General features: G+C 40.7%; 1 protein-coding gene across 3 annotated transcripts in view; it reads left to right on the top strand.

Annotated features, from left to right (window-relative positions):
* Window positions 1-20,108, top strand: part of GALNTL6 (polypeptide N-acetylgalactosaminyltransferase like 6) — a 1,197,302-nt gene extending 1,177,194 nt beyond the window's left edge. Inside the window, exons 12-13 of one of the 3 annotated variants that reach the window (XM_019440998.2) lie at window positions 740-889; window positions 18,933-20,108. In XM_019440998.2, the coding sequence (XP_019296543.1) occupies window positions 740-889; window positions 18,933-19,100 (318 nt within the window). In that variant the 3' untranslated portion in view covers window positions 19,101-20,108. Of the gene's footprint in view, window positions 1-739; window positions 890-6,655; window positions 7,011-9,848; window positions 10,044-18,932 lie in introns of those variants that run through there. The other 2 variants (XM_019441000.2, XM_019440999.2) reach the window with 2 other exon arrangements.
* The last annotated feature ends 2,465 nt before the right edge of the window (window positions 20,109-22,573 follow it).

Raw genomic sequence — 22,573 nt, 5'->3', positions numbered from 1 at the left:
ATAGGAAAAGATTGGTTGGAATTATCAGAGTCCATTAAATGCAGTAAGGACAACAATCCTTTCGTGAAGCTTCTGTTTTCACTTGGGGAGGAGGAATCCGTGTGTGTGTAAACTTGATCTCTTACTGTGCGTTACAGTCCAAAACTTTCTACGTTGCCCTGCTGAATTACTCTTACCAACTCCAGAAAATTAATCTGCCTATTCTTTGCTTCATTAAGCTTAGCTTCCATTTAAATCAAATTTTTCAAACCGCTGGCATCAGTCCAGCTCAGCTCGGCTTCCCGTCTTTTTGCAGTCAATCTGCTTATTTGGGCTAACTGCGCAGCATTTGATCCAGTAGCATTTTATCTAAATGAAGAATGTAAAGAGCGTCTTCCCCTCCCACCCCCTCCCCTTCCATCTTCCCCCTGCCGCTCCCCTCCCTGTTCTTCTGTCTCTCCCTCCCTCTCTCCTGCTCTCACTCTCTCTTTCTTCCCATGCCATGCCTCTGTCATTTTTCCTGGTTCCTCGTTGGGAAATCCTCATTTGTACTTTTTGGCAGCCCAGGCCAAAGGCGCCACCGTTGCTGCTACAGAGCTTTATGATACATGCCTTTTTCAGCACCTCTAGTAAGGCTAGATGGAGTTCTTTGCTGGTAACTCACAAAGCAGAAGTGCCAGGTTGCAAAAAGACCTCCCTTGCTCTCCAGACTCTCCGAACTAAACTCACTGTCGCTCTTCCGCTGTGGTTGTTTTGTTAGCTCTTTACTTTGGGATGGAGAGAAGACATCCGACCCGGGGAGCCACTTCACACCCGAAAATTCTGCTTCGATGCAATCTCGCACAACAGCCCGGTCACTCTCTATGACTGTCACGGCATGAAGGGGAACCAGCTCTGGGGATACAGAAAGGTAAGAATCAGTTCCCTGCAGGCATCCTCAAACTGCTGGGCTTAAGGTTTCTCACTCAAAGTCTGTTGGCTGGTTAACACACTGTTTTTATTTAAATTGTTACCTGGACACAAGCGTGCACGTTTGGCGGGGCGCCTGGGTGGCTCAGTCGATTGAGCCTCAGACTTCCGCTCAGGTCATGATCTCACAGTTCATGAGTTCGAACTCCACAGGGAGTTCACTGCTCTCAGCACAGAGCCCGCTTTGGGTCTTCTGCCCCCTCTCTCTCTGCCCCTCCCCTGCTCTCATGTTCTCTCTCAAAAATAAATAAAACATTTTTTTAAAAGTATACACATTTGGCTCAGGCATTTGGAGATCACCAGCAAAGATTAAAGATAAAGCATGCTGGAAGGGGCATTGCTTTTGGCTTTGCTTGCTATGTGTGCACCCATCACAACCAGTTATGTCTGAAAAATGGTTTGGGGCCACAACACGCTCAAGTGAAGGGACTTGTCTTAACCCACACAACTCCCAGATGGAGGGACCACGTACCTAATAAACAAATGGACACGTGTGTAATTTTTAAGAACCTCAAGTCACTCGCCTGCACACATGCACACATTAACATCCATTTATTATATATCTTAATCCCATTTGCTTGGGAGCTGTCTGGGTTAAGACGAAGTTATAACAATCCACACTCATGGGGAGGCAATTGTTGCAACCTTTCTACAGAAACTGACCCATTTGTAATTTGGCCAAAATCCTGTCCAAGTATGACAAAGGAGAATTTATTTGGGAGACTTTAAGGTTTAAAGAACTGGGCCACCTGGGCAGCTCAAGTCAAGCACCCGAATCTTGATTTCATCTCAGGTCATGATGTCACTGTTCGTGCGATCGAGCCCCACATTGGCTCTGCACTGACATGTGGAGCCTGCTTGGGATTCTCTCTCTCCCTCTCTTTCTCCCCTCCCCTGCTCTCTCTCTCGTGTGCAAAATAAATAAATAAGCTTAAAAGAAAGTTTAAAGAATTATAAAGTTAACATTTAATGACAGAAAAAATAGTTCAAAAGCAAATATAAAAATCACATTTTATTGAGTTGATAAAGAGCAATTAAATTTGTATTTTAAAATATTTTCATTAAGTTGTCTCTTGATAACTTTTTAGGGTACTATACAAATTTTTTTTCCAACTCCTTTGGTTTTTAAGGCAGGACTTGGCTGTCAATTAGTAAATACTCCATAAGCTCCATTGTACCCTTCAAGTTCGTAGAACTGCTGGGGACCTTCCCAGCCAGAAAGATGACACCCTGTGTTTGCCTTTTCACACCCTAGCATAATTCGGGCTTACTCTAAACTATACAGAAAATGCCACCCCCACCACTTTAATCATGAGCTTTGGCTCTCCTGTGGGGAGGTAAACAGTATCCTAAGGGATACAAGAAAGCTAAAGGGAAGAATCTGCCAAGAATCAATACGGGGGATCACTGGTTTTGATATTTGTTCCCTCACTTAATAGCTTTCTGGTTTCCCCCTCTTAGCGGTGGACACCTAAAATTCTACTCAAAGGCAGACCTATTTGTACAAGAATATTCTGCACAGCACCACTCACCATAGCATCTGGCAGGCTGTGGCTATGTGTCCAGAAAAGTACAACACATCAGTTGTATCCTTCTGTTTTCCTTACAAAATTCATCACAGATGATTAATCTTGCCAACCCCTCTTTGTTATTCAATATGGTACAAGCTACGGGTGGTGCAATAATCAAGTTGTTTTGTTTTTATGGTTATCTTCTGGCTTTTAAGAAGTTACTTTCTGGGCACATTGATAATCTACCTGATTCACCATTTCCCTAGTTTGCTGGCTTTCCCTAATGAACAGACCATTTCTCGTTATTGTACATTTATAGCATGAGAGACAGAACATTCAATAATGTGCAATTAAGCCAAGAAAATATAGTTGTTTTCATTAGGGAGCTTACAAAAGCTTACAGATGGATAAAACAAACTAATACACATGCACACAGAGCTCCTGGAGAGGAAAAAAAAATGGCTGTGGTGATTTCAAGAGGTAACTCTTATAGCTTTAACATTGTAAACCTTCCAGGACCCTAAGGGACTTGTGAAAAGGAGCGGCTACAGGATGCACTTGTGCTGTGGCACCTTTTCTCAGTTGCTTTTGTAGCTGTTGGCCTTGCATTTCTTAGCAAAAGGTTACATTCACTGTGTATTTATATAACAAGCAAGGTATTTATACATAATCAGGAACAAGCCAAGGCTCAAAATGGAAAGTTTCTGAAATATCTCATCTTGGTCGATGACTCAGGCTTATTCAGATGCACCTGTTTTTGAAAGTGCTTCTTGTTTATCCCATGGATTATTCCCAAGGCATAAAGAGAGAAAGCACCAAGAGAGAAGTGTCTCCGGGGTGTTACCTTGTTTATTTGGATGCGCTACCTGGCCCTGGGAGCTTCCAGATAGTTTAGCATCTTTTGAGTCAGCTTTGGAGCTCCCTCCTTTTATTAGCATATTCATGAATAAACAAGATCCCTAAGACTCTACTAATTGCCTAAAGGACCGCAGTGGGCCATCTCCTAAGCTCCTAAGGTAATCATCATCATCATCTCCAACTGTTAAGGAGGCACTGAGCTAGTGCTTTATCCACATTCCCTCAAACCTCGCAACGACCTAGATTCTATTATGTATAATTCACGGAGAAAGAAACCAATACCAGCATATTTGTGCTGGAGCCAACATTCAGATTCAGGTGCATCTGGCTTTAAAGTCATTAGCTTTGGGGCCCCTGGTGGCTCAGTCGGTTGAGCCTCCGACTTCGACTCAGGTCACGACCTCACGGGTCCATGAGTTCGATCCCCGTGTCGGGCTCTGTGCTGACAGCCCAGAGCCTGGAGCCTGCTTCTGATTCTTTGTCTCCCTCTCTCTCTGCCCTTCTGCCACTCATGTTCTCTCTCTCTCTCTCTCTCTCTCTCTCTCAAAAAGTAAATATTTTTTTTAAAAAAATTAATAATAAATAAAGTCTTTCCTTATTCCCCTGCCATGCTCTTAAATCGGATCAGTGTTCCCTGGGAGAGTTCAGTGCCTACTGGATTCAGCACCACTGATAGCAGCCAACCTTTCCTCCAGCTATGTGACAATTTCTTAGAAAAGGAAGGTGACCAGATGCTACTTTGCTTGAGTGGGTGAAGGTTGTTGTCAGGTCCCACTTTCTGACCCATCGGCAGCCGTTGGCTCCCAGTTGTTGTAATTTTTTTTCAGGAAGACTTTTGGGTTGTTTCCCAGCTTTATTGAGATATAACTGTCATATAACATTGTGTGCATTTAAGGTGTAGAATGCAATAATTTGATATATGCATATATTGCAAGGAGACCACCACTATCAGTTTAGTTAACACATCCATCACCTTACAGGGTTACGATTTTTTCTGTGATGAAAACTTTTAAGCTCTACCCTCTTAACAACTTTCAATATACAACACTGTATTGTTAACTATAGTCACCATGCTATGCATTACATCCCTAGAACTTACTCATCTTATAACTGGAAGTTTGTACTTTTGACCACCTATATCCATTGCCCCCAACTCGCCCCAGCTTTCAGTTATTCTTATATGTGAGTCATTGCTACCACAAAAAAGGGGGTAAGGATCCCTATTTTATTGTCTCGTAACTAGGTTCCCTTATACAAGCGTGTCCCACAATAGCAAGTACCACGGGGAAAGAATCTCATTCTTGGTTTCTCTTTTACCACCAGGGGGACCCCTCTTACAAAAACAATGACTTGTTGAAATGACCTCAGTAAAAATATTTAAATTATCAACAAATATCCAAAATAAAAAACTCTCTTCCCTCTTCTTCAACCCCTAAATCTAATTAGTCACTAAGACTTGTCAACCCCCTCCTTGGCCAATATCTCTAAAATCTATCCTCTCGGCCATGCCTATAGCCCCTGACCTAATTGCAGCCCTTCTTATCTGACCCCTGGATTACTGTTAAGAGCTACCTCAAAGGTCATCCTGCCTATCCCTTCCCTCTCTAACCCAGCTTCCGTCGTGAAGTCAGAGAAAGTTTATACAAAATCTGGTCATAGTACTTGGTTTCACACGAAGTAAAAGATAAAGTGCCTTTCTGCAGTTCTTATCCTGACCCTTCACGATCTGGTCAACATAATGATTGCCTATGATGCCTAACACATCCCAAACTGTAATGTGATCTTGAATAAGTTATTTTGCATCTATGATTTTCAACTTCCTTATCAACACCATAGGGATAATAATTAAGTGAGTTAAACTTAACATGCAAAAATTAGCAGTTTCTGGCCACATCATCAAATTTACACCCATGTGGGTGACAAATGCACTTTTTACATTGAAAAAATACCACATTGATATACCACATCACTACAGTAACCTATCTTAAGCAATATTAACTGTTGCTTCCGCCCCTCAAAAAATTAAGAGCTATTTCCCTTGTTCCTTTATAAATACACATTTTTATTGGCATATAATATGTACTTAATTTGGGTTTCCCTAGATGTATACCTGATGCGAGAATTTGAGAGTGTTTTATTTGGGAGATGGTCCCCCAAAATCTTGGTAGGAAGGAGGTAAGTGGACAGGGAGGGGGTGGGAGTCAATAAAGGGTGACTTATCAAGCAGGTACCACTGTGAGCAATTAGAACTCAAGCCTACCAAAAATCTCTGGAGACGGTATAGGGCATGTATCAGAGAGCAAATAAACTCACTTAATCTTTGGTTAATATTATTCCTAAGGGGAGGGGAGTTTATTCTCAGACATCTCTCAGTGGTTCCTCTTATGGACAGAACTGTTCCTGTGGCGAGAAACAGCCTTTAGGGAGTGAGATACAGTGGCCCAGCATTGGGAGCTGGGTGGACCTGTACTGAGTCAGTGAGACCTGAAAAGCTATGGGCAGGGTGCAGACACTACATGAGAATCCAGTTCCTCCACATTTTGGTCAACACTTGGCATTGTTTCTTTTTCTTTTCCCTTTTTCATTCTGTGGTTGTAGAGTGATATCACATGCTTGTTAGCTGTCTTGGGTATCTTCTTTGTGAAGGACCTGTTAAGTCTTTGACCGTTCTTTTAAGATGGATTGTTTGACTCTTTCTTATAAATGCTTGGGAGGACATTTAAAGTATATCTAGATACAAGTGTTTTGTTGGATATACATATTGTAAATATCTTATTCCAGTTGATGTCTTACCTTTTCTTTCTCATGGAATATCTTGATAAAGAGCTATTCTTTATCATTAGTGTTTTTTGTGTCTTCTTTAGGAAATATTTTCCCACACCAAAGTCATGAAGATAGTCTTCTAAGTCATCTTTGGAAGATTTATTGTTTAATCTTCTACTTTTTGGTATATAATTCCCTGAAATATTTTTATGTGTACAGTGTAATATGGGATCGATTCCTTTTTCATATTTATATCAAACTGATCAATCATCATTTATTAAAAAGACCATTTCCTTTCCCACTACATGTAAATAACACTTTTTGTCAAAGTCAAGGGACCTTATATACGTGGGTCTATCTATGAATCCTCAAGCTTTTACCATCTAAGACTAAATAGTCTTAGCCATATAAAAACTAACCTAATGGAAATAAGCTAACTTAATCAAATAAGAAGGGTATCTCCAAAAACCCACAACAATCATTCACTCTTAGTGGTGAGATGTTAAAGCTTTCCTCCAGAGACTGGGAATAAGATACAATGTCTGCTATCCTCACTTCTGTTTTACATTGTACAGGATGACCTACCCAGAATAATCAAGCAAGATAAAGAAATTGCAACATACGAGAATTGGAAAGGAACAAATAAAACAGTCAATTCACAGATGACATAGTTGGATATACAGAAAATCCAAAAGATTATACATCTAAATTATTAAAATTTATAAATACCTTTAGCATAGTCTCGGATACAAGGTAAATATAAGAAAAGCAAATGTCCGGGCACCTGGGTGGCTCAGTCGGTTAAGCGTCTGACTTTGGCTCAGGTCGTGATCTCACAGCTTGTGAGTTTGAGCCCCACATCAGGCTCTGTGCTGACAGCTCAGAGCCTGAAGCCTGCTTTGTATTCTGTGTCTGCCCCTCTCTCTGCCCCTACCCTGCTCATGCTCTGCCTCTGTCTCTCAAAAAATAAATAAACATTAAAATTTAAAAAAAAGAAAAGCAAATGTCTATATGCTAGCAACAACAACAACAAAACAAATAAATAATGAAATTTAAAAACAATTTCATTTGATCACCATGAAAAGCATCACATGAACAAAAACAAATCTCACAACAGATGTGAAAGACCTTTACACAGAGAGCTACCAAACATCACTAAGAGGAATTTAAATATATATCCCTATATAGAGGGATCATGTTTAAGGATAAGAATCAATATTGTGAAGATAACAGTTCTCAAAAAGGTATATACATTTAATGCAAAACCAATCCAAATCCCAGCAGGCTCATTTGTCTGAATTGATAAACTGATTCTGAAATTTATATGGAAATGAAAAGGCCAAGAATAGCCAAGAAAATGTTGACCAAGGAAAAGAAAAAAATATCAAACATTATGAAAGCGCCAGGTTCCAGGATATTGTAAAAGTACCCTTAAGGCCGTGTGCTACTGGCATAAGGTAAGCCTGACTGAGGCTCTCTAGAAGGGGAGGGCTGGGTATTGGTATTTTTTGAAGGCTCCTAAAACATTCTTATGGGCAGCCAGATGGAGAATCCCTTTTCAAGCTCCAATGTTTACCTATTTTCTTTACCCTGTCTGTCCCTCTTGCTTTAGTTGGAACTTGCCCCCTTATTTGTATTCCTATATCATTTTGTTTTTTTGTACCTGTAACATTGTATTCTGCATAGTTAGTCTTCCTTTATAGATGTTAACTACCTGAGGGCAGGAACTTTTCTTTTATTTCTGTTTGGCCTGCTTAATATCTAATATATAGAAGTTGTTAAATAAGCATTTTTAAATGGATTAAAGAAACACTGGGTTCAGTTATTGAAATGATCTTCTTCTTCATGAACCCAAAGTTGTGATGGATAAAATGTAACAAATATTCATGGAAGCAACCCAAATGTCCATTAATAGATGAATGGATAAAGAAAATGCCTGATATATATATATATATATATATATATACACACACACACACACACACACACACACACACATATATGTATATACACACACACACACACACATATATATGTGTATACACACACACACACACACACACACATATATACACATTGATATATATATATCATTCATAATATACATTGAGATATATATATGTATGTGTGTAATGGAATATTATTCAGCTATAAAAAAGGATGAGATCTTGTCATTTGCAACAATATGGATGGACTTGGAGGGTATAATGCTAAGTGAAATAAGTCAGTCAGTGAAAGACAGATATCATACGATTTCACTTGTATGTAGAATCTAAAAAACAAAAGAACAAACAAACAAAAAGCAGAAACAGGCCCATAAGTACAGAGAACAAACTGATGTTTGCCAGAGGGGAGAGGGATGGGGAGTTGGACAAAAAGAATGAAGGGAAGTGAAAGGTAGAGGCTTCCAGTTATAGAACGAGTAAGTCATAGAGATTAAAGCTACAGCATAGGAATATAGTCAATGGTATTGTAATAACGTTGTGTGGTGACAGATGATAGCTACATTTGCCGTGAGCACCGCATAAGGTACAGAGTCGTTGAATCACTATGTTGTAACCTGAAACCAGTGTAACGTTGTGTCAACTATACTTCCAACTAAAAAGAAAAAACACAAGACACAAATCCTTAGCACATCTCTTTGTCTCACGACCACATACACAGCCTCCCCAAAGACTAAAAGTGAAAGGTTTAAATTTCTATTCTTCATTACTCCCTGGGGTGTTCTCATAGTTTAACTGCCATTAGAAAGGACTTAAAAATAACATCAAACAGGAAACACAGATAAGAAGTTTCCTTTCCGGCTACATTGATAACATTGTAACAGTCACATTAGTTTACGAAGTGAGTGGGTGGAAGTCTTGGCATGTGCCTACATGTGACTATTTATTGTAACTTGTGATGTATGCCAGGGCTTTGGCCTCTCAGCTCATGAAATCCTGCTGGTCCACAAGATGCCAGATGGAAGGCCACAAGGTTCTTATATTTAAAGCATTCTGGTTAGGTATTGATTTAAGACCAAAAATGAGAAAAGTATATACGAAGAGTTTAATTAAAAGGCATGCAATTCGACTTTGGTTATGATATATGAAGCCCCACTACAAAATCCTGGACTTTGTGGTCGTACTCAGGCAGTCACACACTCCCAGTTCAGCTCATTCATTTCTAGACAGTCCCAAGTATTGAAAAGTTCTTCCCGGGGCGCCTGGGTGGCGCAGTCGGTTGAGCGTCCGACTTCAGCCAGGTCACGATCTCGCGGTCCGTGAGTTCGAGCCCCGCGTCGGGCTCTGGGCTGATGGCTCGGAGCCTGGAGCCTGTTTCCGATTCTGTGTCTCCCTCTCTCTCTGCCCCTCCCCCGTTCATGCTCTGTCTCTCTCTGTCCCAAAAATAAATAAAAAAAAAAAAAAAAAAAAAAAAAAGAAAAGTTCTTCCCTCAAGGCTGCCTGAGTGGCTCAGTCAGTTAAGCCATCAACTTCAGCTCAGGTCATGATCTCACAGCTCAGGAGTTCAAGCCCCACGTGGGGCTCTGTGCTGACAGCTCAGAGCCTAGAGCCTGCTTCGGATTCTGTGTCTCCCTCTCTCTCTTCCCCAGCCCCACTTGCTCCCTCTCTCTCTCTCAAAAGTAAATAAACATTTTTAAAAAATTAAAAAGTTCTTCCCTGGCCTTTGAAAACACACCAATTAAATTTAATCCATTTCACTGAATACAGATCCCAAATATTTGAACAATGCTTGCCTGATCTTTACTCCTTACTTCTGATTCAATAGGCCAATTTCCTGCCACGACTCTTCATATGACTTAATTTGGATCTACTTCAACTTCCTGGATCTTCCTCAACTCACTCCTAACATACTCCAAATAGTTCTAGAAAATATCATGATACCCAGATCAGAACACAATGGTCTAGGTGTGTCCCAACCAAAGAAAATGCAATCTGTTTCTTGTGCTTTGTTATAAGCCTACAGCTCCCTTTTGTTATGAGCAATATATTTTTGTCAGTTTAGGTTTAGTTTATTGATTTTCTACCTTAAATTCACATATTTAGCTTTTTAATAAATTTTCAGTATAAAAACTCACGTCTTTTTCTCATTTTTCTCAGAGATACATCTCTACAGTCTTCTACCTGTATAATGTGTCTTTTTATACTTGTGTAGCCATCCATTTATTTCTACGAAATTCTATCTCACCAGATTTACCTCAACCTGGATTTTGATTTTTCTATCTAACTTATTAGCCATCAAACGAGTTTTATTCCATCCGTGAATCAGATCTGCACGCATTCATGCCCTCATCTGAGTTGTGGATCCCAACACCCAAGGCCAAGAACTGAGCCTTCTATAGTAAGATAGAGGTGGCATTGATCCATTAATGAGCATCATTTGGATGAAGTTATTCAAACCGATACAGATTTACCTAATAGTTATTTCTTCTAGCCCATATTTCTCCAGCTTGCCCAAAAGAAAACAAAGAGGAGATTTTCAAATGCCTTGCTGAAAGTAATATGCCCACTATCTCCATCATACCCCCATTTCTAATAGGAGACTTAAGTCACTATACCGTAAGAAGTTATGATCTTTGATTCAAATTAAGGATTCAACCAAGATGGAGGTTAACTCCCAGGAGGGAAATACATTCAGCACAGCAATAAAACTGCCTTTTCGATAGTGTTATCTTCCACTCTTGTTTTTATTTGTATGTCGCACCTGGTTGGCATGACCTTTTATCTTTTGCCATTTCTAGGTAACTTGGCAATATCCCTACTGGTTAGCATTTTACCTAACGAACTTAACTGCCGTTCTCTCTCGTCACTCAGAACAAGAGAGGCTCCATTGCAGACTATCCCAAGCTCTAACATAAGGATAAAGCCTTCCTGAATTAAATGCCTGCCAACATTTGGACTAACAGAAAAGAATCTAGGTAATAAGAACTGTAAACATTTCAGTTAGTATTTAAATAACATTTGCTCATGAGCAGAGGTGGAGGATTGCTGGTTGGCTCAGCCAAGAAGGACGATGAAACATAGCTTAGAGATCCAGAGCAGAGGCTCTAGGTCCTGTGGGATTGAAGACTTGAGTTCTGGCTCCAGGGTGGGTCCCGGCTCTGGGATCTTGGGAAACTTCCTTACTATGCATTTTTGTTTCCTCATCTATAAAAAGGGGATAATAATCATATCTGTCTTAAAGGCCTGTTGTAATGATTAAATAAAATTTAAATGTACCTAGGACATGGCATTTAGGAGTTCAATTAGTGTTCACTATTACAAACCATGTGTTCAACAAACTACCTCTGATTTGATCTTAGCTCTCCAAGCAAGTTTACATATGGGAGAAATGGGCTAATTAGTTGTATTTCTGTATTATAGAGTTTTGTACCATTTTATTTATTTAGCTCTGGCTAGATATTAGAATGTAAATTCTATGAGAGCAGAGATGTTTCTCTGCTTTCTTTCATATAGTACCTAAAACACTGGCTGGCATATAGTTGGTGCTTAATTAGTATTTGTTGAATAAATAAAAAATGAGCCCAGCTTCCTGTTTGTCCACATTCGCTATTCCTTATTGCTTATGTGGTTAAGGTAGATAAAATGAGAAAGCCTATGTAGAATACGTAGCACTGCCAGATACATAGATTCATACTCAATGAAAAGCAGCTATTGTTATGTTCATATGATTCCCAGGTTTACTGAGGGGAGACGAAGAGCGGTGGACAGATGGAAACAAGATACGGAGCAGATGGGTTTTCCCTACTCTTGGAGCTTTCAGTCTAGTGGGGAGGCAGACAAAAATAAATTAATTAATTAAGTTACAGGATAATATGAGAACACAAAACACGGGGCTCTACCCAGGTCAGAGAAGTAGGCAAACCTGCTCTTACAAACTAACATTTAAATGGAGACCTAAAAGATGAGTAGGAATTAGGCAAGTGAAGGAAGTGGCCGAGAAAAAGACCCTGGATATAGTATCAGCTTATGCAAAGGCGCTGAGGGAGGCAAGATCTTGGTTTTCTTGGGAAAACAGAGAGAAGCCAGTTGAAAGGTGTGAACGTGAGGAAAAATGATGATCTATAGAACCAGACATCTGGCCTGGACAGGACGATACAAGACCCTGTCGGCCATGCTAAGGATTTAACTAAGAGACCAGGAAGGCTTTGATTGGTTTGAAGAGCAGTTATCTAACAAATCAGATTAGATTTTTTTTAATAATTCTGGCTCCTCTGGAGAATTGAGGGTACGCTCATGTATATCACTTGCCTATAGCCCGGAAAATCCAGTGAGAAGAGCAAGGAGTAGGGGTGGAAGGTTTGCTGTAGCTGGTGACATCTCCGTGCACACACCAAGGGGCTCGGTCAGGACATTAAGAAGCATTATTTCTGATTGACCAAATTAGCCACTAATGCAAGAAGACCAATTTTCTCATCCTGTGAGGAATTCTAACTGTCAAAGAAAAAAATGGAAAAGGATAGACAATAAGACTGCTTTGTCCCTGTTATGCCTATCAACGTATTATTTGCCTTCTCCCAGAGGCCAACAGTAAAAATAGGCAGGAAAAAGCTGCCTAATTTGTCTTTCTTCCAGAACACAAAGGACATTCATCTATCAACCTTGTTCCTCTCCACCACGCTAAGAGGTGGGAAGGCAGATATTTTTATCTCGTATCTCATTCTACTCTCCCCTCCACACCATTCACTTTGTAGATGGAAAACCTAACTCACTGACGAGTGACCATCAAAGATTATTGTCAGGGATAAAACTATGATTAAAAACTAGCCACATCCATATTAGACACCAAAGGCATCGGAGAGAAAGAGCTCTGTCTTGCAAAAGCATTCTCTTTCAATGTATGTCACCCAGAAATGAATAGTCAGTAGAAGGAATCAACTCAGTTTTTCCCACTGTGCACAGAAAAGTCCTCAGGTCCAGTTGACAGCCACCTGCTTATTGGACACCTGAACCTGGATGCTTCATAGCTGCCCCCAACTTGTTATACCTAAAACCGAAATCACTATCCCCTCTCCCCCCAGCTGATCCTGTTCCTTTTTCGACATTTCTTGCCTCAGCATTGCTTTTCCTCCAGTCATCCTCTTCTTCCCCCACTTCAATGCCCACAGTCCATTAATCAGAATGTTCTAGACATTTACTTCTCAAATAGATCATCTCTTCCAACTCACCCCCCGTTGCTTTTGGTTTTGGTTTTGCTTTTGCCGGCTTAAATCTGGATGACTGCAGTAACCTCTGACTATTCTCTCGTCCAGAGTCCAGCGCCACCCTACCCCAACTCCACCCTCTTCTCTGTTACTACCCAAAATATGGATCCTGTGGCTCACTGTATTAAATCCTCCAATGGATTTAATACGCCCCTCCCCCCGCAAACACTTGCATGAAAAATCAAGCCTTAGCAACGCACCCCAGTCTCTGCATGATATCTCTTGGATATAATCATCTGGAATTCACCAAATCACTTGCTGGTCCCCAGCACATAATCTAGCTCTTCATTACCTCTGATCTCATCTCGTCCTACTCCCTGCCCCCCCCCAACTCCTCCCACCCCCTCGCAGCTCCTCTAACCCACCACGGTGCAATCCTGCTTAGCACCTTTCCACTGACTATTCTCTCTGTCTGGAACTCTCTTCCCCCAGATATTGGCACGGCTAATTCCCTCACCTTCTGCAAGATTACACGAAGGTCACCTTCTCGATGAGGTGTCCTTTTGCTGCCCTATTTCAGTTTGCACACTGACTGTATGTTTTACCTGTTACACTCATTGTTTACTGCCTGTGCCCCCAGTGACTCACCTCCACCCTGCCTCTAGCATGTAAGATCCAAGAGGGCAGGGATTTTTGTCTTGCTAAGTTCATTGATACATCTTAGACACCTGAAATAGTGCCTGATAATAGTAGGTCCCAAATAAATTTTTGTTGAATAAATTGAATGCATAAATGCGCATGCTATCACATCTCTGTTCTCAAGTTCTTCTCTACGTCTGAAATACCCTAATACGTCTTACGCTCCCCCATCTGCAATCTCTCTGGCACTTTCTTACTTTGTACATTTCTTGTTTACCTGTTGGTCTCCCCCACTTCTTAGGTCAGGAGATACATCTGAGATTATCTTTCTAAGCCTATCTCCTAACACATACCAGAAAACAAAAGGTATTTAATAAATACTTCTTGAAAGCTGTCCTGAACAGTGTTGTATTTCAGACAAAGGGCTGAAACATATGAATCATATGCCAACTCTGATCATAGTTACCAAGAAGGGCTCATTCCAGAGCCATGTATCACCTTTGTTCCATAAATCCTTTTTTTACATTTTTTTATGTTTATTTATTTTTGAGAGAGGGAGAGACAGAGCACAAGTGGAGGAGGAAAGGCAGAGAGAGAGGAAGATACAGAATCTGAAGCAGGCTGTCAGCACAGAGCCTGACAGGGAGTTCGAACTCAAGGACAGTGAGATCATGACCCGAGCTGAAGTCAGACACTTAACCAACCGAGCCACCCAGGCACCCCCATAAGTCCTTTTGTTTAAATTGGAAGGTGCTGGTATAACAATTCGGATAACTGGTTGGGGAAGGTGCTGATTTTTGCAAATTCTACTTTGCCAGGATTTCAGAAAATGCAATTTGTTCTTGAATAGCTGGTCTTGGGCCAGATGGTTTGTACATTCTGATTTTTAGAATTGGGGGTGCTCCCTGGCTAAAAATAAATTAAGGGAAGATGCAGAGTGGAATCGCTTATTATATTTAGGACATTGTGCCAGCAATTTTACATACATTAACTCGTTTTATCCTTACAACGAACTTGCAAAGGATATAGTATTATCTATATTTTACAGATGAGGAACCTGGGGTTGTGAGAATTAAATACTGTCCAAGGTCACACAAGTACGTGGCACGCCTGGAATTTGATCCAAATTCCCTGCAGAGCAAAATCCCAGCCCTATAGCCAGTACTAGGCTGCCTTCTACTATGTGGGAGTTTTATCCTCAGAATCATCTTTCCAAACATTGTAAACTCACACGCTTCTTTTATTGTCTTTGCATCTCTGGTGTTTTGTTCTTTTACTACCTTGAACACAACATGGAATGCTTTCTACAACGTACTCATTCCTTCAAAGTTCCAACCCTGTCGAAGTGCGACATCTAATCAAATTTAATGCTGGCCTATGAGTGTCACACAGATGCCAATCAGATCACAGGCCTGCTTTGGAGTGGTGTCCCTTTCAATGAGCTACCTGAAAAGGCCCACTTACACCTTTCACAGCATGAGCTGAATGGCCAGAACTGGATATTTAGTCTGACCTGATTTGATTATGAAGGACAATTCCATAACCCTGGATGTGAACTTTTTCATTGCTTGCTCAAGGGTTTCTAATTTTCCTAGGCAAAAACAAAATAGGAGGGGCACCTGAATGGCTTAGTCGGTTAAGCATCCAGCTCTTGATCTCAGCTCAGGTCACTATCTCATGGTTTGTGGGTTCAAGACCCACATCAGGCTCTGGTGCAGACAACATAAAGCCTGCTTGCAATTCTCTGTCTCCCTCCCTCCCTCCCTCTCTCTCTCTCTCACAAATAAATATAAATAAACATTTTTTGAAAAGATATAAAAGGAACCCAAGAAAAACAAGGGAGGAAGCAGGCAGGGAAGGTGGGAGAGGTACCAGAGACATAGTTTGCTGTATTGCACTTTGAACAGCCAGAACATATGCTGTGCTTCCCGGTCAGGACTGAACAATGAGCAGTCCGGTTAAAAGCACCCGTTAAGGGGGTTTTGGAACAGCAGACTTGCCAAAGCATTCAGAAGTCTATTCCAAAGGAAAAAACATTGTATTCAACCTGTTACGACCATCTTTTATCATGAGATGAAGGGTAGGAGTGCAAAGGGCTGTCATAGAACAAGAGACCATATTGACGAACGATTACTCATTCCACTGACTTAATTCCAGCCAAGAAAACCATCAGCAGAGACATTTCATAATCCAAAAGCTCGGTAGGATGTAGAAAGATGGCAATGTACACAGCCCCCAAGGTCAAAAGTGGAAGAAGCAGGCTCTGGAGAGGCTGGCAAGGCCTCCAGAAGCCTCGCCTCTGGGACCTATCAGATACTCCAAAGACAAGGGTGAACAGAGCTCAGTCTATAACCAGAGAATGATCAATTTATCAATCAACTCAGTATTGTTGATAGTTTCTACTTTGCTGCCCCAGCATTTGTCTCTGTCACCAGTGAACTTTGGAATAAAATGTTCATTCAATTTTATGGCCAGGAGAGACCTTACAGATTAATCTTATCTACCCTCTCATTTCACTGCTGAAGCTTCTCAGCCATAGATGGATTTAGGGAATTCAACTTTTCAACTTTTATTTGAACATGAAGTACAATAACAGATTTTCAGGGTTGTGCTGAATTTGCATAGCCTGTCTGATTGTCTTCATGCATATACCTGTATCTGTCAGAGAATGTGTTCCAATTTGAGATTGGGAGAAATACGATCACCTTATAGCTCAGCAAATACTGTTTAGAAAATCAGGATTGGCTTTTGCATCCGGACTGAGTACACAAGCTGGCAAAGGAAAGAGAATAGGAACGCATTCTGCTCCTTTCTTTTCTCATTTTTTTTAGCTTTCATAGAAATATGTGCTTTGGGGGAGAAACTGTGAGCATATAAAGGTCCCCACTTGAGCTATTGACAAAGAGAACAATAGAAGGAAACACAGATAAGTAAGGAGAAGAAAGAAGTACATGTACGGGGAACAGAATGAATTAGAATTTGGTAGGTCACATAGAATGTTCAGGAACTTAACAGCTTAAGAAGGATCTTTCAAAAACTGATTCTAGTTTTTCATTAGGCCCATGTAGCTAAAAACTGGTAGAAGGGGCAGGAGACTGAGTGTGAGAGATGCTGGGAAGCAAGAGGGAAGGGCGCACTGCAGCTGAGAGAAGGGGTCTCTAATCATAAGCTTCGCCCCAAGAGAGAAGGATGCGTGGGGTGAGCTACAAGGCCGCCTCCCCACTAGAATCTGTCCCCTCCACCCAGAGTAGGACAGAGTTCCTCAGAGTTTCCCCTCCTTGTCAAACAGCAGTCGCATTAGCAAAGCCTCAGGTGAAGAAAATGGAGGACGCCTCAGGAGCCCTCTTTGTGGAAGGAAAGTAAAATGCACGAATAAACCCAGGAAACTTAAGAACACAGAAAAGTGAGGCTTTGTATTAGGCAGAGCTCTTTGCTTGCACTAAATAGAAACAAGCACTAAATTGCAGGCACTGCCTTTCTCCTTCCTTATTCTCCCTTCACACAGTGCCTAACTGTGCAAACATCCGGATCCTAAAAGGACATTAAATATTGGTTAATGGAGTCTCAACATCCAGAAGCAACCTGGGAATATTGACACAGGTTGCCTGAGAAACTCTTTAACTCTAAACGCATTGGGAGTCCAATATTCCACAGCTAAAGAAAATAATCAGAACCCCTGGACATTTCCTAAAAAAAACAGCATTTGATCCTGACATTTAAGCAGTGGTTTGAGGATGCTTTTACATGTTCTTGGCTTTTTTTTTCCATAGACACTGTAAGAGACAAAAAGTTTTATTAGTGGTTAAGGAAAGATCTTTTTTCTCTTTGCTTTAACTTCCTTGTCCCTACTTGAACAATGAAAAGAGGTGTGTGTTGGGGCTCCTGGTTGGCTCACTTTGAAGAGCATGTGACTCTTGATCTAGGGGTCATGAGTTTGAATCCCACACTGGCCATAGAGATTACTTTAAAAAAAAAAAAAAAAGACCTGTGTGTTAGTAGAGCCTGTTCAGATAGTGGGCTTGTTCACCACTTAAACTTTGCATCCTGATGGTAACTGTCTCTCACAGAGCTGTTATCTTTATCATGTACTTAGCAACTCTGTAAAAAAGAAGTGAAGGCTGCCTCTTCCCTTTTACAGAAAGCAATGAGAATTGCATCACAGGAAGAGCTGTGATGGCAGAAAGAGGGGTTGAAGGTACTAAGCTTCGGAGCTAATAAATTTGAGTTTGTACATTGAGATTCTGCCTGTGCATCAGGTATCTCCGTCCCCATATCTTCTGAAGAGAGCAACAGAGCACCTAGCTTGTTTGGTGCCTGTTTCTTTCAAATTTCTCTTTCCCATTAGAGGCTCAATACAAAGGGAGGGAAGAGTATGACTCTCCTGGCCGTGTGTGTGTGTGTGTGTGTGTGCGCTACTGTTGTAGTTTGCTATGGACTAAATTACCATTTTTGTCTGTGTGCCTCTCCCCAAATAGCTAGATTATTAGCTACTCGAGAAGCAACCTTATATACTTAGCATCTTTAAAACCCAAGCATGTAGCAAAGCACTCACCATAGAGTAGAAAATGGATGGATCACTTTTTAATGTTTATTTATTTTTGAGACAGAGAGAGACAGAGCATGAATGGGGGAGGGGCAGAGAGAGAGGGAGACACAGAATCGGAAGCAGGCTCCAGGCTCTGAGCCATCAGCCCAGAGCCTGATGCGGGGCTCGAACTCACGAACCGTGAGATCGTGACCTGAGCTGAAGTCGGACGCTCAACCGACTGAGCCACCCAGGCGCCCCGATGGATCACTTTTTAAAAGAATCGGTGAAGGAACGACTTCTCTGTTTCTGATTGAACCTCTGTTTCTGGCAGTCCCAATGTACTGCCGATGGGCGCTGGGAAACTGTTTTCCATGCAGCTCTCCAACCTGTTATTGTTTAATTTGGGAGATGGCCTATTTTTCACACTCTGGGTATATACTGAAATGTAAACCCGGATATGTTTACTTCCTGTCTGTATTTTGGACTCCAGTCATTCACCGTATATCATGTCAGTCCTTTCTTTTCTTTCTGACCCCTCCAGGACAGAACATTATTCCATCCTGTGAGCAACAGCTGTGTGGACTGCAACCCCGCAGAGAAGAAGATTTTCATGGCCAGATGTGACCCTCTATCTGAGACTCAGCAGTGGGTTTTTGAACATCTTAATATGACTGTTTTAGAAAAATTTAACCACCATGCCAGCTCCTAGGAAGAAGGAAGGAGGAAAGAACGAGTGATTACCTACAGATTATAAAAACTAAATTTTAGCCAGCATCTGGGTCGAAGGAGTCAGGAATAACATTTCCTAGATCCAGGAAGCCTGGTTTAAAGATTTGTAAATGCCATGTCAAAGTAGGTTGTCCTGCAGAAATTCCTGCATCTGAAGAACTTGGCCGAGAACCTCACCAGCTGCATCTGAGAACTCGAGACTAGCAGTGCCCTTGCTGGACAAGGGCAAAGATTACTTAAGGACTTTTCAAAACAACTGCTGAGTTAATAAATCCTAGCATTTCTCAGGTCAAATCCTGCAGTAGTGAGTAGCTATGAATGGATCCTATTAACTGGGTGGGAGGGGGGCGGAAACAGAGTGCATGACTGCTCTGAAAAGCTGAGGATACCGCAGGTTTAGAACGAGCCACGCTTAAGGGGTGAGCTGTACTCTTTGGTGCCATTCTCTGACTAAGAATGGGTTAAGCAGGTTTAACCCTTCAAAGTGCTGCAGATGATTTTCGAGTGCTCATACCATTCTGTTCTCTTGTTTTATTTTTAAACGAGGGTGCACTATCCAATGGAAGACGTAAATTACATAATGAAACGAACTTCCAATGTTCCCGTGCTTTCATTTACATTTGCCATTTTCCTTTTTAGAGCAGAGGTAACTTATTGTTCGTAAAAGCTCACGCTCCACAAATCTGCTGAAGTTCTAATTCAGTGCCCTTGTATAAATCCTGTTTCAAAACAAAACAAAACAAAATCTATGCTACCAAGTTACTCCAAAGAGAAAGATTTCACAGAAGCAGCAAAACCATGCAAGGTTGAGGAGAGGGATTTCCCTAGGAAATCTATTTTTACTTTTCTATTACTTTTAGAATTTTAAAAGTCTGATGTTTGTCCAGTCATAATTTTTATTAAGGAAGGAAATGGAGTGAGGTTGATGTAATTTGTTGAGGAGATTCTTAAATCCAAATAAATCTACACTCCAAGTGATGTGCGAAAATGGCTTGGTTCACTTTAATTCTGTGTGGTCAGTGCTGGGGACACAGACGCGGTTTTATTTGTTTTGTTTTGGGAGTTTTTGTTAACTTGTTTGTTTTTTATTGGTGATATTGATGATGTTTTTTTGTTTCCCTTGGAAGCTCACAGAAGGAATTTCCATCAATAAAGTGCTTCTGACACCATTTTCTGTTAATGGGGCAATACTTTAGGAGTGAAGAAAGGAATGATTACAAAACTAATTGGAACATTTAATCCTTAAAAGTTTTACTTTTTTACTTTTTTTATTTTTTTACTTTTCAATAATTACAAGGGGGGGAAGAAATTATAAGGATCAAGATGCATCTCTAGATGAAAGAGTCATGTTGATTACACATTTCTCAAGTTTTTCCAGGTAGAAAATGTTTTTATTTTCCTTTTGTTGTTCCCTTTTAACTTAGTTTTTCTGTTAATAAAAATGTCTATAATGTCTTGGGTATAGAAGCATTGAATTTGAGAACTGGGAAGACTCTTCGACTCCAACCCCCTTTGTTTTTTCCAGATGAATAACAAAAGGCCAAAGACTTAATTCCTGGCTGGCAGATGGCTCTTCTGACCAGTGCCTTCCCTCCTGTGCTGTGTTGCCCTCCTTCTGTTACCCAAGGTGTTTCTGGTTATGACTCTGTATTATTCTCAAATAACTTGAAATTTTCAGTCATGAGATGAGAATATTATGCCTCCCTGGGGATGCTTATGAGAGTAGCGCTCACATCCAGAACGTTGAATATATGAAATATCTTCTAAATGTTCATGATTTTGTTCCCTCCTTGAAATCGAATCAAAATGTCCAGTTAAATTGCCCTGCTGATAGCTGGGGAAGAGTTATTTCGTCATCTTCATGGGTCTTTCAAGCATTCTTTTGGAGAGCTATTCTTTTCAAAATGACAGTCGCAGAAATTTTGGGGGTAGGTCAAGAGATCTCGAAGCATTCAAGATGCAGAATAGAGAAAATCAATAGGTAGAAATTAACCTGTGCGTGTTGAACAATTCCAGAGAGTGAGTGAAGATTTGTCTCAAGTGTTCAGAAAGCAATCTGGTTGTAGAATTAGATGAACCTATAAAAATTCACATTATGTCATTAAACACTTGACTGCTATTTACAGTTTTACCAAAGAGCCACCCCTGGGTTCTGCACCCTGGAAAGCCCAGATCTACAATATGTTAGGATGTTCTAATCATGGGAAGCTAGCCATGACATGTTTGGCACCGTTTTCTGAGGAAGCCTGAATACTGCATCGTTTTAGTATAACACCCAGGATCAACAAAGATTGGGTCCCTGATCCTAGAGGGGCTTGTTGTCTCTTGCATCTAATCTTCCCTCTGAGTAAAAGGATGTAATATAAAAAATGAAAACAAAAAAATTTCAAGGGAAGCCTAAGACACTAAAGCCAAAATTAAAACTTCAAATTGCCAAGCAATTAAGTGTGTGCAAATGGGAAACATTCAAACAGAGTAAAATGAAGCCCAGAGAATCTACGTCTTAGCAGAAGGGCAGAACACTGCCAACAAGCACAGTTAAGGAGGCATTCTCAGTACCACCAAAGACTGGAACTCCACTTCCTTAAAATACCACTATTACTCTTGTGAAAAATAGAAAATTACATACGTTTGTATAATTATTTGGCAAAGGGGATTGAACAGTAATCAAGAAGATCCTCTTTCCTGGAAATAGCATGATTTAGAAATTGAAACAGTAGAGTACTGATTTACTTTTGTATCAGAATGAGAAGGAAAATATCATGAGGTTAATCTGGCCTCAGAAATTGCTCCTTCTCCACAATAAATGGCTTTGCCGGAACTTAGAAAATAGTTAATTTTAAAAAAAATATTTTTAATGTTTTATTTTTGAGACAGACAGAGCACTAGCAGGGGAGGGGCAGAGAGAGAGAGGGGGAGACAGAGAATCTGAAGCAGGCTCTAGGCTCTGCGCTGTCATCATAGAGCCCGACATAGGGCTTAAACTCACGACCTGTGAGATCATGACCTGAGCCGAAGTCAGATACTTAACGAACTGAGCCACCCAGGCTTCCCAAAAGTAGTTGATTTTTTAAACCCTTATGTATTTACTGAGGAAAGCTATGCTGAAAGGCAATTGTGAACGAATACTGGGATTTCTTCTTTGTTCCAAGGCTGAATTAATAGCATGGTAATAACAATGTATTGGCTTCTATGCCTACTGCTATTTAGCTAAAAATATTAATACGATCACACGACTCTTTAAATGTAGTCATTATATCAGAAGGCTCGGTGAATAATGCAACTTCCAGGATTCGTTTGTGAATTGGTAATACAGAATTTTATAAACCGATGCATAATATACTAACACACTGGATTTACCATCCATGAAAGAGAGGGTGAGGCCCATTCAGGTCGTGTTCTTGCAAAACGTAAAACCAATACCAATATTTAGACACCATTTCTTTTAGGGGC

The sequence above is a fragment of the Panthera pardus genome, unplaced genomic scaffold (genome assembly GCF_024362965.1).
Source record: "Panthera pardus isolate Hobbes unplaced genomic scaffold, ASM2436296v1 HiC_scaffold_13, whole genome shotgun sequence".
Classification (NCBI taxonomy): Eukaryota; Metazoa; Chordata; class Mammalia; order Carnivora; family Felidae; genus Panthera; species Panthera pardus.
The sequence above is the reverse complement of the archived record's forward strand: the minus strand, read 5'-3'. Positions and strand labels throughout refer to the sequence as shown.